This window comes from Arachis ipaensis, chromosome B05 (assembly GCF_000816755.2).
Source record: "Arachis ipaensis cultivar K30076 chromosome B05, Araip1.1, whole genome shotgun sequence".
NCBI lineage: Eukaryota > Viridiplantae > Streptophyta > Magnoliopsida > Fabales > Fabaceae > Arachis > Arachis ipaensis.
The window spans coordinates 143,212,013-143,227,539 of NC_029789.2; the positions used below are offsets into that span (position 1 = coordinate 143,212,013).

The window sequence follows — 15,527 nt, forward strand, 5'->3', positions numbered from 1 at the left end:
ATGGTTATGCAGTATTATTTTTATTTACAAAATATAAAATAAAATAATATAAATATTTTTAAATTATTTTATATTACATGAAAATAACTAGATTTTTTGTTAAAAATATATTAAAAACATTGTTGCGATGAAGCTAACGAAGCATGCCTTAGTTTCCTCTACTGTGATCTCCGCCGCGCCTCCGGCAACGAAGTGAGCACACTGTTCCACCCAATGCGCTCGTATTTGACTACGTATTCCTTCGTCTTCGCTTCATGTTTTGCCATCCACCCTTCACCGAGGAGCAACCACGAGGATCAGCCATGCAATTCACTCTGAAGTTGATGATCGTGAAGAGTTATGTGGCAAAGACAAAGCACTCTTATCAACTCTGTTGTATGAGTTTAGGTGTGAAGAGAAAAGAAGAAATAGAACGAAATTAAAGAAAATGATAAAACTAGTGAAGCAGAGAAGAAGTTGGAAGTTCAAAGAGAAAATAGTGAAAAACACTACTAATTAGATTTTTCATCTCATAAAATGAAATTCACAGTGCTAATTACAACTAACAAGCTACTATATATACTTTTTCCTATATAATTTGATTAAGCTATCTGCTAACTAAGTAACCAGCCATAATAATTTTTCATAATTAATTTTAGCACCTTCCTACATGCAACATCTAACTAATTTCTAACTGATCTACTTATCATACATTATCACCAGCTACCTGCTGCATAACTTACCATCATTAGTCTTCCACTTAAGTAGCACCCCCTCTCAAACTTGGACCATATAAATATGACAATCCAAGTTTGGCTTCACACGCTCGAAATGGTCTTGGAGCTAAGACTTTAGTTAAAATATCTGTTGCTCACCACTTGAAATCGGCAGCAGTTTAGTCACCCCTTCTTGCCATTTATTCCTCACAATGTGACAATCTACCTTAAGATTTTGTTCTCTCATGATAAACCGGATTTACTGCTATATATGGAGCAGATTGGCTATCACAATATATAATCACCGGCTTCTCTTATTTTACCCGAAGTTCATTCAGCATGTAAGTAAGTCACTGTGTCTATCTTGTTGCTGAGGCTAATACCCTATATTCTTCTTCACAAGATAATGCTGCAATTGTGTTCTGCTTCTTGCTCTTCCAAGAGATGATTGATGTTCCTAAGAAAAAACAGTAACTCGTGACTGACTTCCTTAAATCTGGACATGTCCCCCAATCATTATCTGAAAATCCGGATGGAGTGAGGTCTGTGTTGGCTGAGAAGAACAATCCCTTTGCTGGAGCTCCCCTTAAGTATCTTAGGGCCCTTAGTGCAGTCTCAAAATGCTTGTCCGTAGCACAATCCAGAAATTGACTTAACTTTCAAACCGTGTAGCAGATTTCAGGTTTTGTGTTTGTGAGATAAAATAGGCATCCAATAATTCTTCTATATTCTGAATTTGATGTGAATAGAGTCCCTATTTTGATAAGGGTGATGTATAGTCAATAGGGGTTGAAGCTGGCTTTGCTGTCATCATCCCATAGTCCTGGAGGAGATCGAGTCAATACTTGTGCTGGCACACAGTAATCCCCCTTTTGCTTCGAGTGACTTCCATACCAAGAAAATACTTGAGTTCACTCAGATCTTTAATTTTGTATAGATCATGTAAATACCCTTTCATCCGAGAGATTTCATTCAAATCATCCCCAGCGAACACAAGGTTATCAACATAGACAAGAATGATTGTAAACCCATATGGAGAGCACTTAGTAAACATGTTATAGTCATGTTTAGATTGGGTGTAGCTAGCAGCAACAAGCGAGGCAGCAAGCTTGATATTCTATTGTCTGCTTGCTTCGTTCAAACCATAGAGATAATGATCAAGACGGCAAAGTAAACCAGGTTCTGGAAGTAGTAACCCAAGGAGTGGCCTCATGTAAATTGTCTCATCTAAATCACTATGCAAAAAAGCTGTATTTACGTCTAATTGATGAAAATACCAACCCTTGACAACAGCAATGAACATAACAATCCAAAAGGTATTCATCTTCACAATTGGAGTGAAAGTGTCCCTGTAGTCTATACCTTGAGTTTGAGAGAATCCCTGTTCCATGAGCCTCGCTTTATACCTTTATACGGTATCATCAGGGTGAAGCTTGAGCTTAAACATCCATTTACAACCCACAGCTATTTTACCAGCAGAAAGTTTAGTGAGTGTCCAAGTTTTATTGTTCTCCAAAGCAAAAAATTCATTGTTAACAGCCTCCTTTCAATTAGGATCCACAATAGCTTCATCATAGGTTTTTGATTCTATATGCATGGATACAACTAATGCAAATGCAGATTTGACAGGGAATGCAGAATTATTTTTAAAATATTCTCAGTGAAAGATAGGGAATTCCCGTGTGCAGTAACAAGCATGCAATGAAAATCTTTTAAATAGGAGGGAGGCCTTCTTATTCTATCTGATCTTCTAATTTTTCGTACTTTCTCATGATGTGATGAATGTGTGCAATCAAATTCTGATGCATCAGTATCTATGCCTTCGGACATGAGCTCAGCAATTGGTCCATGTAATTCAGCAAAGTTATGATGAATATGCAATTGATTATTGTTCAAGTGTGATATTTTTATGAAGCAATGCTATGGTCAGATGAAATGCCTATATCAAATAGGTCAATGAATGTGTGTGTAGAGCATTGTGGTGGTGTGAAATTTGTTTGAGTGACGGAATCATGAGTAGAAAAGTGAAACGTCTGATATGGCAATACATTCTCATAAAAAATCACATTTTTTAACACAAAAAATTTTCTATTTGACAAATCATAGAGTATGTAACCTTTTACACTCGGTTTATGACCAATATGCACATACTTGCGTTCTCTGTTATCAAGCTTTGTCCTATGAGTAGTGAGTGTAGAGGTATATGCCAAGCATCTGAAAACTCTCAAATAATCAATTTTTGACAATTTGTTCTTTAAAATTTGATAGGAAGAGTGATTTTGTAACAAAGCGCTTGAAATCCCATTAATTATGTGGACTGCTTGTGCAGCCGCATAATTCCAAAAACAACTTGGCATGGCAAAGCGAAACATTAGAACTCTAATTACTTCAAGTATATGTTGATGATATTTACGTTTTACAATGCCATTTTATTGAAATGTCTCAACACAAATTGTTTGATGCAAGATTCCATTTGAATTGTAGAAAGAAGTCAGTTTGAATTCTGCACCATTATCTATCCTAATTTTTTTACTTTGATATTAAACTGAGTATTAACTAATTTCACAAAATTTTGCACAAGAGAAGAGACTTCAGCCTTTGATTTCATTAAAAACAACTATATAAATTTACTTTTGTCTTCTATTACAGTAAAAAAATATATATATCCTCCCATAGAGGAAGTACCAAGACTCCTGAACATCAAGGACAATGACGTGCTATCCTCGTGGATTAGGCTTCGGTAGAAATATTCTGGAAACGGAGACAATGGATAATCGGCGATTATGTCAATGAGGACACTACTGTAATCGGCTAAGAGAGAGATGTAGTTCAACACGTAGCGCGTGATCAGGTGTACTCCACCGCCGGGAGCCGTTGTCTTGCACGGTTCCTTCTGAATCGCCGATTCGAAGTCCGATAGCATTGTCCTCACATCGTCGCCAAGCTTCACGCCAAGGAAGTAACCGCCTGCGTACGGACGTTGGCGGTTGATTCGAAGGAGAAAATGGATTCGATCTACGGCCAGTTTTTCGAGACTACTTTGTACATGTTGAGGGTCCTGACTCCTGAGCATCTTCTCCGGGGTTTAATAAAAAGAAAAGTATAGGATACCAATATACTATCTGCCAACTTATTACCAACAATAATTAATTATTATATTTTAAACACATGTATAAAGAGACACATTAAGGAAATACATCTATAAAGATACTTCTATTAGACACAGCCCTAAAAAAATATTTTTATTATTAAGAATTAATATTAATAAATAAAAAATATTTATATATATATATATATATAGGGCAATTTACTTAATTAAATTGTTTCACTCTCAATATTACGCAAATACATTGTTTTCAAATCCAATACGCAAATACATTGATTCACGTATCTATATAAACCGCTACTGGCAGTAGCGGTTTACAGGTGAACATAAACCGCTGGTACCTGCTGCGGTCTACATTTAATATGTGTTGGTCATAAACCGCTGCTGGCAGCAGCGGTTTATGTGTGTTGGTGTGCGTGCGTAAACCGCTAGAGCCTATAGCGGTTTACGTGTAGGATGGCTGCCTATATAAACCGTGGTGGTAGCCGCAGATTATTCATTTAGAGGGTTTGTGAGGTTTTTTAGAGAGAGAAAATTCTAGAGAGAGGTCAGAGCAAGTTGAGAGCGGGTCCGAGGTATCTCAGCGGCGACCTCCGGCGAGTTATCATGGCAGACAGAAGGAACTTGTATCGACTGAACGGTGTTGCGCATATTGCCGATTCTATTGGTGACGAGGTTAGTTAATAATTATTTTTTTTTTAGGCTTAGCATTTGTTAGTTAGAAAAATGGTATGTAAGGTAGACGTACTAGAATTTATAGATTAATCCCTCTAGTTTGGAATTAGGCTTCGCATGCTAGGATGTTAGTTTAATTGGTTTGGGTCAGTGTGTTGAATTTTTCTTGTTAAGTTATAAATATGACTAGTTAGCTGAATTTCAAATCCCTTCAATGAATGTTATTCTACATGTTGTTAGTTTAGTTTAGGGAAAGGGACAGTTGACGTTCGTGATTTATTTTAGTTCGGTTAGTGTATTTGTATGATATGAAGTTTTTTATTTTAAACTTTTATAATATTTTTATAATTCTGGCTGTTATTTATTCAAGTATGTGTGTTGTTATTTTTACTATTGTAATTAGTTTCTATAATTTGAAGCTGACAAGGTTTTTGACAGCTTAGTTATAGGGTTCATAGATTAATTTGTTTACCAGTTCATTATTTGTTGATGGTTTAAGATATTTGTTATTGTTAGATAGGAGAATTTTTTATTGGATAGAAGAATTTAATTGGACCCTGTATTTCTTTCATGTTTTGTGCAGCCCACTAGGTGTATATACAGTGTGAGACGGCAACAGAATATGCCAATGCATGAAAGGATCATCCCGTATTTAGAGAGGGTTGGATTGTACCATTTGGCCAGGCTAAACAGCCAATGATTCTGGTTGGATGAGCCATTGGTTAGTGCGTTCGTTGAGAGGTGGCGTCCTGAGACGTACACGTTCCATATGCCTTTCGGAGAGTGCACAGTGACATTGCAAGACGTGGCATTTCAGCTAGGGCTGCCTGTGGATGGGGAGGCTGTGAGTGGTTGCCTTGGTGAGTTTGAGAAATACATGGAGGGTGGCCGACCAGCTTGGGAGTGGTTTGAGGACCTATTCGGTGAGCGGCCTCCACCGAATAAGGTCAAGCAGATGACGGTACACTATACATGGTTCCACGAGAGGTTTAGGGTGCTACCACCAGATGCGACCGAGGAGACTGTCCGCATCTACGCACGTGCCTACATCATGATATTGTTATCCAGTCAGTTATTTGGGGACAAGAGTGCGAACCGGGTACATATACGGTGGTTGCCATTTGTGGCAAACCTTGATGACATGGGGAGGTATAGCTGGGGGTCGGCCGCTTTGGCTTGGTTGTACCGATGCATGTGTCGGGTAGCGAACAGAAATGTGACTAACCTTGCGGGTCCCCTCCAGTTGCTGCAGAGTTGGATATTCTGGTGGTTTCCGTCTTTGAGGCCGTCCGGGTTTGAGGTTTTCTCTTTTCCGCTGGCATCCAGGTATGGGTTATATTTTTTTAATGCTTAAAAATTTCATGGGCGGTTTTTTAAGTTTGTGGCTCATATGATTTACATTTAGGTGGTCTGCCTACTTACCTCCGAACGATGGCAAGGAACAGAGGGTCTTAAGCTATCGACTTACATTGGATCGCTTGACCGCTCGTGATGTAAGTATTATACTAGTTAAGGTTTCGTTTCTGGTTTGCTATCGAGTGGTGACTAGATATATACTTGTTGTGGTAATGTCTGATGAGTTCTGAATTTTCAGATTGTATGGGAGTCCTACTCCGCGCTTGATGTACTTGCCGTAGTCCATCCGGAGATACTTACAGAGGAGCATAGTCGCATATGGCGAGCGGTCACTACTTTGATATACTTTGCAGTCATCGAGTGGCATCAGGTTGACAAGGTTGTCCCACAGCTGGGTGGAGTGCAGCATATCCCCGAGGTTGCTTTGAACGTAGACTGGCTGCATGCTAAGGACAGGAGGGGAGGAGATAGGTGGTTCCCCCATTACTATCAGGTCTGGCATTTACACTGGGGGAACAGACTTGATGCAGTCATTGCTATTGAGCGAGTGGCAGATCCCGATCCCTCTGCTGATTACTTAGATTGGTGGTATCGCGAGGCTCATCGGTTCCTTAGCCTAGGGGCAGCATTCGTGGATCCCAGGGCATGGCAACAGGGGTAGTGCAGCGCCTGGAAGTATCCACAGTCGCAGGTGCGATCCCTTAGAGAAACCCGATAGCTACCCAACGAGAATTTGCCCGTGGGGGTAGTCTCAGCCACTGTATAGTCAAGTTGATGCCTATTGAACACAGTCACGGTGAAGCACCTCAAATCCTTCAAGTTCCGCTCAATGGCCTTAACTAGTGCCTGCGAATACCGGTGCCCGGACCCTAATTGTGCCTCTGCCGTCTGCCCCCGGACAACAAACAACTCCGCCAGCCAGAGATAGGTCGACTTAACCAAGGACGTCACTGGTAGATTTCTTGTGCCCTTCAAAACAGAGTTCACACACTCAGAAATGTTGGTCGTCATGTGACCATATTGTCTCCCCCCATCCTTGTGCTGTGTCCACCTCTCATACTCCATCCTGTTTGCCCAGTCGCACATGGTCGAGTTCTCTGTCCTCATTATATCAAACCAATAGTCAAATTCTGCTTCTGTCTTTGCATAAGCGGCATTTACCAGCCACCTCCTCGCATCCTGTCCCTTGAAAGTAAGGGCAAAATTTGCAGCAACATGCCGAATACAAAATGCCCGATAAGCATGGGGAGGTCGCCAACCACTATCGGGAGACTCCAGTGCAGCCTTGATGCCGTTGTGTCTATCAGAGATCACGACAATACCTTGCTATGGAGTAACATGTCTTCTAAGATTGGATAGAAAGTATGACCAAGACTCTGCATTTTCCCCCTTCACGAGTGCAAACGCAACAGGCAAAATATTCGAGTTACCATCCTGAGCAATCGCCAACAACAATGTCCTGCCATACTTACCATACAGGTGTGTTCAGTCGATGCTTACAAGCGGCTTACAGTGGCAGAATGCCTCAATACATGGAGGGAATGTCCAAAACATGCGATGAAAGTAGACTTTATCTTCATCAACCAGGTCACCCACTCTAACCGGGGAGGTCTTCAGCAGAGCAACAAAACCATCCATGGTGGATGTGACCCCAATGATCCAGCGTGGCAGGTCCGCATATGACTCCTCCCAATCGCCATATATCTGCACTACTGCCTTCTGCTTCGCCAACCACACCTTCCGATAACTAGGCCTGAATCCATATGTCGCCTCCGTTGCCTCTTGCAACACCTTAATCGACACCGACGCATCAGCTCTAACCAATGGAAAGATTCTCGCACAGATGACATGATAATCAAGCTGCTTGTGGTCGCTCGATATCGATGTGGCCATACACGTGTGTGGTCCGTTGTACCTCCTAACTTCCCATGTGGTCTTCCTTTTCCGCATGACTATCCGAATCAACCACGTGCACCCGTTACCAAACTCCTTGCATCTCCCTTGGTATTTCAGATTGTCTGACTCCATAACCTTGTACTCAACTCTACGCCGAATGCTGTAATCTTTTACGCTCAGCACGGCTTTCTCCTTACTCTGGAACGATTGGCCAATCTGAAATTCAGTCAAAGGTGTCCCATCATGCATCCCCTGCCCATCGAATGTTGCCTCTACATTCTGGTGTTGGCCGATGGCTTCCAAGTTCAAAGACGACAGGTGGGGAGGGTACTCTTGTGTTCCAGAACCGGAACCTCCATGGGTTGTACGTGTACCTCTTGGAATATCATCATCACTGTCCCCACCAATATCGACCGGCTCCTCATCCGAATCATCGTCACACAGCGCATTCTCAACTCGATCCGGTCCGGCATCAAACTCAAAATCAGGCACAACAGGAGCCACACATGCATGAACAGCCCCAGCATGTTCGGGCTCAGGAATCGGAACTGCCGCTGCTACCACATGCATCGATGTCGAGGCACCACCGACTGTGGTCGACTGAGGATTCGGTGCCGATGCTCCAGAGCTCTCCACACCATCTTCCAACTTCGCAAGCAGCTCAGGTATCCTCACCTCTAGAAAACTACGCCTGCAGTGAAACAAGACCTGCAGGTCTTCATCCGACCCTATCACGAAAGTCTCATATCTCACACCAGTTGACACAACGGCAATAGGAATCTTGTAAAATAACTTTTTTACCCACTTTGTCCCACAGGTACCGAGCTTCCGTAATATGCTTAGCTTAATCTCTGCCAATGTACTCGACGATCGGATAAAAATACTAAGTGGTTCTCTATCTGTGAATTTCACACCATGCCTTTTGCTCTTTTGAATTTTTCCAGAGCAGTGAACCAAAGCTACAAAACTATCCTCCCCCTCCATTTGTGAATAACACTCTACCTCTCCATATTTGGCCCCTCCATGGTTTATATAGGCAGTCCCATTCAGACATGCTTAACGTAAACCGCTATAGGCTCTAGCGGTTTACTATCACACACGAACACACATAAACCGCGGCAGGTACCAGCGGTTTATGACCAACCCATTTTGCACGTAAACTGCGGCTGGTTGTAGCGGTTTCTGTTCACCTGTAAACCGCTACTGCCAATAGCAGTTTATATAGATACGTGAATCAATGTATTTGCGTAATATTGAGGGTGAAACAATTTATTTAAGTGAATCGCCCATATTTATATATTTTTATATTTATAGGATTTTGATCCAAGATATACAGGGGCCATTCTATCTAAGTATTGGAGTGATTATAAATTGAAGTTTGAATGTAACAAAATTTTCAATCTGAATGCGTATAACTGGATGTGTCTTCCATGAAATTTACGTGGTAGGAAAAATTCAAGCATTTATTTTTTTTCTTTCTTTCTTTCTAGATTTTGAATGTTCTCTTTTTCTCAATGCAGGAAACTTATTGTTTATCGCAGAAGTCCATGATTATGATAGTCAGCATTATTAGATCAACTAAACATTGAAAAATTAATCAAAACCAAGACCAAAAAGTTGGCCAAATTTTTTTTATTTGAAAAAAATAAATTGGCTTTCACACCTTCGGCTTATAATTCAACCTTGTTATTTGTCAGTAACAAGACTTCATATTTCAAGAATTAAGATGACATTTTTATTGTCTACCTATATTTTTTTTTTATATTTTTTTTTTGTCTTACTAGAAGCATATAGTAAATATTTTATTCTTATGCTTTGTGATCTTAGTAGTTTTCAATGACAATGATTTCTGTGTTAATAATATTTATAATTTCAGACTTTGGTTTTTTCAAACCCCTTTAATCAGATATTACCTTGGACGGCTGTAACAAGAATATAGCAAATATAATCTGTGTTATATTTTTAAGAATTATTCAAACTTGCATATTAGGTGTTTGAGATTTGTTTTCACTCACTCATGATGAAGTCCTTTGGTACCTCTCCTAGGAAATGCTTTTCAAGTTCCAACTCTGACGATAGCTTTGAATCCACCATAACAAGTAAGAATCAACTATCATTATTCCTTGGTAACCCTCATCACATCAATAAATACTCACCATCAAATTGATCAATTGATTGGGTTCTCTTTCATTTTCAAATTGCAGACAAAGAAAGTGTAGAGAGTGGCACAAGAAAAAAAGGCAGCAGTTTTGCATCTAGAATTCATGAACATGGTAATTCATATGCACTTAATTTACTCTTTCTTGTTTACTGAGCTGACTCCTTTCCCTCGTCATTGGATGAGGTAGTCCTAGATCGATCCTTTCCAATGATAGAGGGAGCGAGTCAGTTCTTTGTCCCAAAAAGAGTGTTATGATAAGCGAAGATATCTTCTATTTAGCATTTGACCATAAACTTTTCATATAATATGTTATGTGGAATCGCAGTAAAACTTGGTTCAAAACTATCTGAGACTTTAAAGGGAAAGTTGAATTTGGGAAAAAAGATTATACAAAAAGGTGGGAGAGGGAACATTTTTAAGTACATTTTTGGGATGCAAGAAGATGAGAAACTCTTGAAGGCTTCTCAGTGCTATTTATACACCACAGCTGGTCCTATTGCTGGGGTTCTATTTGTTTCCACCAAAAAGGTTGCATTTTGCAGTGAAAATCACATAACTTTTTCTTCTTCATCTGGAGAGTTAGTTAGTGCACCTTACAAGGTAAAGTCTTCATACAGTTAAAACTAAAAAATATAGAAAATTTTGTGTATGTTACTTAGATTATTTCTTTATCAATAATAGGCTTACTATTGTAATTATTTTTTAGTTAGAGTACATAAAAAGTACATAGTATATAAGGTGTAATAACTCAACAAATATTTTTTAAGGGAATTTTTCATTCTCTTCAACAATGAGAAAAACTTATTTCTCTCTGAAGGCTGCTTACGTTTCCGAGTAGACCGCCGGAGATTCTGGACACCTCCACCGGAGATTCTGGGCACCTCCACCGGAAGCACCTCCAAAGGAGAGACTCAAATTTAGCGGGACTTCCGCCATAAGTAAAAATTTAGCGGAGAGAAATAAGTTTTTCTCATTGTTGAAGAGAATGAAAAATCCCCTTAGAAAATATTTGTTGAGTTATTACACCTTATATACTATGTACTCTTTATGTACTCTAACTAAAAAATAATTTACCTTATGACGGAAGTTCTGCTAAATTTGAGTCTCTCCCTTGGAGATGCTTACGGTGGAGGTGTCCAGAATCTTCGGCGGTCCACTCGGAAACGTAAGCAGCCTCAATGAGAATGAAAAATCCCCTTAAAAAATATTTGTTGAGTTATTACACCTTATATACTATATACTCTTTATGTACTCTAACTAAAAAATAATTTACCTGATGGCGGAAGTCAATTTGAGTCTCTTCCTTGGAGGTGCTTCCGGTGGAGGTGCCTAATTTACCTGATGGCGGAAGTCAATTTGAATCTCTTCCTTGGAGGTGCTTCCGGTGGAGGTGCCTAGAATCTTGGGCGGTCTACTCAGAAACCTAAGCAGCCTTCAGGAAGAGAAATAAGTTTTTCTCATTATTGAAGAGAATGAAAAATTTTCTTAGAAAATATTTGTTGAATTATTCCAGCTTATATACTATGTACTCTTTATGTACTCTAATTAAAAAATAATTACAATAATAAACTTATTATTGATAAAGAAATAATCTAGATAATAGTGTAAAAATTGATTGATTGATTTATTTATATTAAAGGGTGTTCTATTTACAGGTTTTGATACCAGTACAAAAGATCAGAGAAGTAAATGAAAGCCAGAATGTGAACAAGTTAAAGCAGAAGTACATAGAAATAGTTACTGAAGATGAGTATGAATTTTGGTTTATGGGATTTTTGAGGTATAAAAAAGCTTTAAAGAATCTCCATAAAGCAATTTCTAATACAAATTAATCACAGAAAAAAGAAAATTTATTGATTGTAATACATCAAGTAGTTTTGTCACATTAGATTTGATGAGATTGAAAAGTTTTTTTTTTGTATGACCATTTTTTGTAGCTTTAGTATTAATATAATCTGTGTTCTGTCTTTTTTCCTTTCTTTGAAGCAAAAAATGTGTATAAACTTAAAGGAGCCAAAATAGTGATACTAGTTGAAATATGAATTGTTTATAATTTGTGTTGTTGTAAAAGATGCATACCAACCGTTTGATTATTTTCCACAATGAAAAGAGAAGGTTTGGGAAGTTAACATAGGTGGATTTCGATCTGAGTTTGATTACACATCAATTTGTTCAATTTTGTGCCATTTGAGCTATTACTCATTGACAAAAATTTGGAGAGTCTATGCCATTTGAGCTATTATTCATTGGCAATGCACATCATTGTTTACACCGAGACAAAACATACAAATTTATATTTTGCATAACATAAAATCAACTACTAAAATTAATTATTAATATAAAATATATATTAAAATAAAAAATATATGTTAAAAATAAATTAAACAAATACATAATAATTGATTTTGATAACTAATAACATCTTCGTAAAACTATTTATTCAAGGCGGAGCCTTTTACATGTGAAGAGACTCAGAGCCGATTTTATTATTCTTTCTTTCGCATTGGTTTAGTTGGGCTCAATTCGGTTTGATAGCTTAATTAATTAAGCCTTCTTGAACATGACCTTGAAAGTTGGAACCTGATCACTGAGAGCCAAGTGCTTGGTGCCATCAGAATCAGTGAAAATGCCAAGAGCTCTGCACAGAGTGGAGCAGTTACATACAGAAGGACAGAAAGAGAGGTTATAATCTTTGCCGTCCTTCTCAATCTTGAACCAGTTGACAACGGTGTTGACGCCAGGGTTTCCGGCAACGCCGTCGGTGCTTATGAACCACACGCCGCTCAGCACCTTGAGAAGCCTCCAGACGGATGACTCCTTGCACTTTGGTGCTGACGTGGACTTGATGTTGAGATCCGTGGAAGTTAGAATAACGCCATCTTTGTTGGGAGTGGAAGGCGTGAAGGTGAATGGTGTGCCACGTGTCACTTCGAGCTTGTCTTGCAAGACGTAGATTGGGCACGTGCTGTTCACGCTGCTTCCGACGGTTAAGCCACCGCCTCTGCCTCTGAGAACTGGCAGAATGAAGTATTTGACTCCACTTCTGAGTTTCTGACCTGTTACGTCCAGAACTGGTTCCGCTGCTGATGCTGCCATGCCTATTATCATGGCAAAGCATATCATTGCTGCTATCACTGATGATGAGGACTTCATTTTTGTTTTGAGGGTGATATAAGAGAAGTGGTGTTTGTGTTATGAGAGTTGTGATGAGAAATAATGGTGTATTTATAGGGTTTTGTGGGGGGAACAAGGTGATGTGGCTAGCCATATATAGTAGTGATCAAGTTGTTCAAATGGATATTATTTTTGTTAGGTTTGGCGTGTGAAGCGACGACAGGAGTCTTCTCTCTTCTCTCTCTGTCATGTGATATATATGTTTTCTTATGTTATAAGATTGATCATGTGTATATTAATGCATGGAGTTTTGGTTTAATTTTCGAGTAGAAACTAGAAAGAGAATGGTAGGTGAGGGAAGCAGCCAGTAATGGGAACGGGACTCCAGAAATCAGGTGCCCCTTCCTCTTCTCATGTTTTCCCATCTCCGTTAATCAGAAAAATGTTTTCTAGATACAGTTAATACTCAAATTAAACTGATTTTAAAAAGATGTTTCGATCTCTATTTTTATTTTTAAAAAATTAAATTAGTTAAAATAGTTTAAAAATTACAAAAATTAGTAGCATTAATTAATTTTTCTATCATCTTCATAGCTGACGTTAAGTGACAAAATTATTTATGGTTAAAATTGAATTAGGATTTCAGTATTTAGAGTTTGATTTGAGTTAGTTTTATAAATTTATCTGATTAATTAGTATTAATATGATATTGTTAGGGATGTGTTATGTTATTATTTAAGGACTCACATCAGCAAGAGTTAACCACATCGGTAATGGAGATAAGGAAAAGATTAACGCCACTAATTCTAGTAAATAGGAAATTATTTTAATTATGGACTAATTTTTGAAAACCAAAATAAGATCGAAATAAATTTGACTATTAACTCTTTTTAGTTATTTAAAAAAATTAATCAACAACTAACTTTTTTATCAGTATGTAACATATTAATTAGGATTGATTTTTGTAAATAAAAAAGAATTTCATGTGAGAAGAATTTTATTTAATAAATAAAGTTCTCAACTCATCAACTTAAATTAATTAGAGTGTAATAAAATTTGAATATAGGTAGCTTTTCCTTTTTTTTTTAATTCTTTTGGGTAAGTTTTAAGGAATGAACAACATAGAATTTAGACGCTTTTTATACATTTAATTTGTTGAAAACTTACATCCGAAGTAATTTCTCCTTTTGGGAAATTTTCTTTTTGTTCCTCGACAACAGTGAAACCAGTTTTGAGCACATTACTCCTATAGGCTATAGTTATACTACAAACAAAATAATTGAATTAATATTAATCATGTGATGACCACCATGATTAGAAGGTACGTACTAACTAATGACATTTTATAAACGTGGGAAGGAAATGGTTGGCGAAAATGGTTTTATCAGTCTAATAATGGTTTAGCTAGGTACACAACAAAAAATTTAAACAACGTGAATAAAGAGTTGGAAATTTGATCTAATAAAGTTAAAAAAATTATTCCACCCAAATTATTCAATTAAAAAATTTTATTCAATAATAAAAAATTTTAACCATTTATTATATCTTAATTTATCAAAACATCAGCTTTTTCCCAAACCCTCTATCGTCGCTGTCGTCGTTTGATCTCCAATAAACTCCATCGTTATCGTTGGGATCCTCCTCACCGCTAGTTCGTCAACAAAGACTTTTATAATTGGCGTTGCTCTCCTCCAGACTGAAAACGAACGGCGCCGTCGGGCTCCTTCTCGCCATCGTTGTTTGGTTTGCCACGCACCGTCACCGGCGTCACTCACTCCTATTGAAAATTGAATAGCCATCCACTTAAGGATAAAAATAATCATCCGTATATCTAGTGAATTGAACATTTAGTATATTTTGTATATAATTAAACCCAATCCAATCAAATAAACATCCACATAATTATTAAAATAACTATCTGCATACCTACTAAAATGACTATCCGATCCTGAACTAGCCATAATTGAATACCAAAACTTGGACTCAAGGAAGTGGCGAACGAACGGACGGAACTCATCGGAGTCTCCAATGGGGAGAGTGGCATCGTCGTAGAGTTCCTGAAGTTCGGAATCAACCTGAGAGAAAAGGAAGCTGATGAGGAGGTTAAGCATGTAGATTTTGAGGCCGTAGGAGACGATGTAAAAATTTTCGATCAAGTATACGTGTAGAATGTAGATACAAGCGATGATCAAGGAACCAATCCAGCATGTGTGGCGTGGTCTTGTCGAGGAAATGTTGGTACTGTCGCGACACCGTAAATTTTTATCGCAATATGGCACCATCCGTTGAGAAATAGTCGACGGAGGTGGAAGAGATCGACGCCGGTGAGGGATACAAAACAACGTCACTACCTGGGTTGGAAGAGAATCTCCTGCAGCAGTGAGGGGACAACGATGTCAAAACCTTTAATTTGTGGCAACGATGACAGTTGTGGGAGAGAGATCGACACTGTTAAAAGAGATTATAAAATGTAAAATGTATAATATGTAAATGTATAATCATATACAGAGGTTTAAGTGTTAGT

The 15,527-nt window shown here is 38.3% G+C and overlaps 3 protein-coding genes across 3 annotated transcripts; 1 reads left to right on the plus strand and 2 right to left on the minus strand.

The window, feature by feature from the left end:
• LOC107641405 lies at window positions 7,318-8,712 on the minus strand. Its single transcript, XM_016344898.1, has one exon. The coding sequence runs from the start codon at window positions 8,710-8,712 to the stop codon at window positions 7,318-7,320; it is 1,395 nt and encodes a 464-aa protein (XP_016200384.1).
• LOC107642172 (putative GEM-like protein 8) lies at window positions 9,173-11,953 on the plus strand. Its single transcript, XM_016345477.2, has 4 exons — window positions 9,173-9,827; window positions 9,933-10,001; window positions 10,215-10,489; window positions 11,545-11,953. Exons 1-4 carry the CDS (start codon window positions 9,746-9,748, stop codon window positions 11,719-11,721), a joined length of 603 nt encoding a protein of 200 aa, XP_016200963.1. The 5' UTR covers window positions 9,173-9,745; the 3' UTR covers window positions 11,722-11,953.
• LOC107644609 (kunitz trypsin inhibitor 2) lies at window positions 12,278-13,159 on the minus strand. The gene has a single exon (XM_016348497.2). The coding sequence runs from the start codon at window positions 13,040-13,042 to the stop codon at window positions 12,434-12,436; it is 609 nt and encodes a 202-aa protein (XP_016203983.1). The 5' UTR covers window positions 13,043-13,159; the 3' UTR covers window positions 12,278-12,433.

What these genes read in the sequence shown, in the direction of transcription:
- LOC107641405 (XM_016344898.1), bottom strand. Translation starts at nt 8,712, where the DNA reads ATGGAGGGGGAGGATAGTTTTGTAGCTTTGGTTCACTGCTCTGGAAAA.
- LOC107644609 (XM_016348497.2), bottom strand. Translation starts at nt 13,042, where the DNA reads ATGAAGTCCTCATCATCAGTGATAGCAGCAATGATATGCTTTGCCATG.
- LOC107642172 (XM_016345477.2), top strand. Translation starts at nt 9,746, where the DNA reads ATGATGAAGTCCTTTGGTACCTCTCCTAGGAAATGCTTTTCAAGTTCC. An exon ending in CTTTGAATCCACCATAACAA is followed by an intron (nt 9,828 to 9,932) that starts GTAAGAATCAAC and finishes TTCAAATTGCAG; the next exon opens with ACAAAGAAAGTGTAGAGAGT. An exon ending in TAGTTAGTGCACCTTACAAG is followed by an intron (nt 10,490 to 11,544) that starts GTAAAGTCTTCA and finishes TTCTATTTACAG; the next exon opens with GTTTTGATACCAGTACAAAA.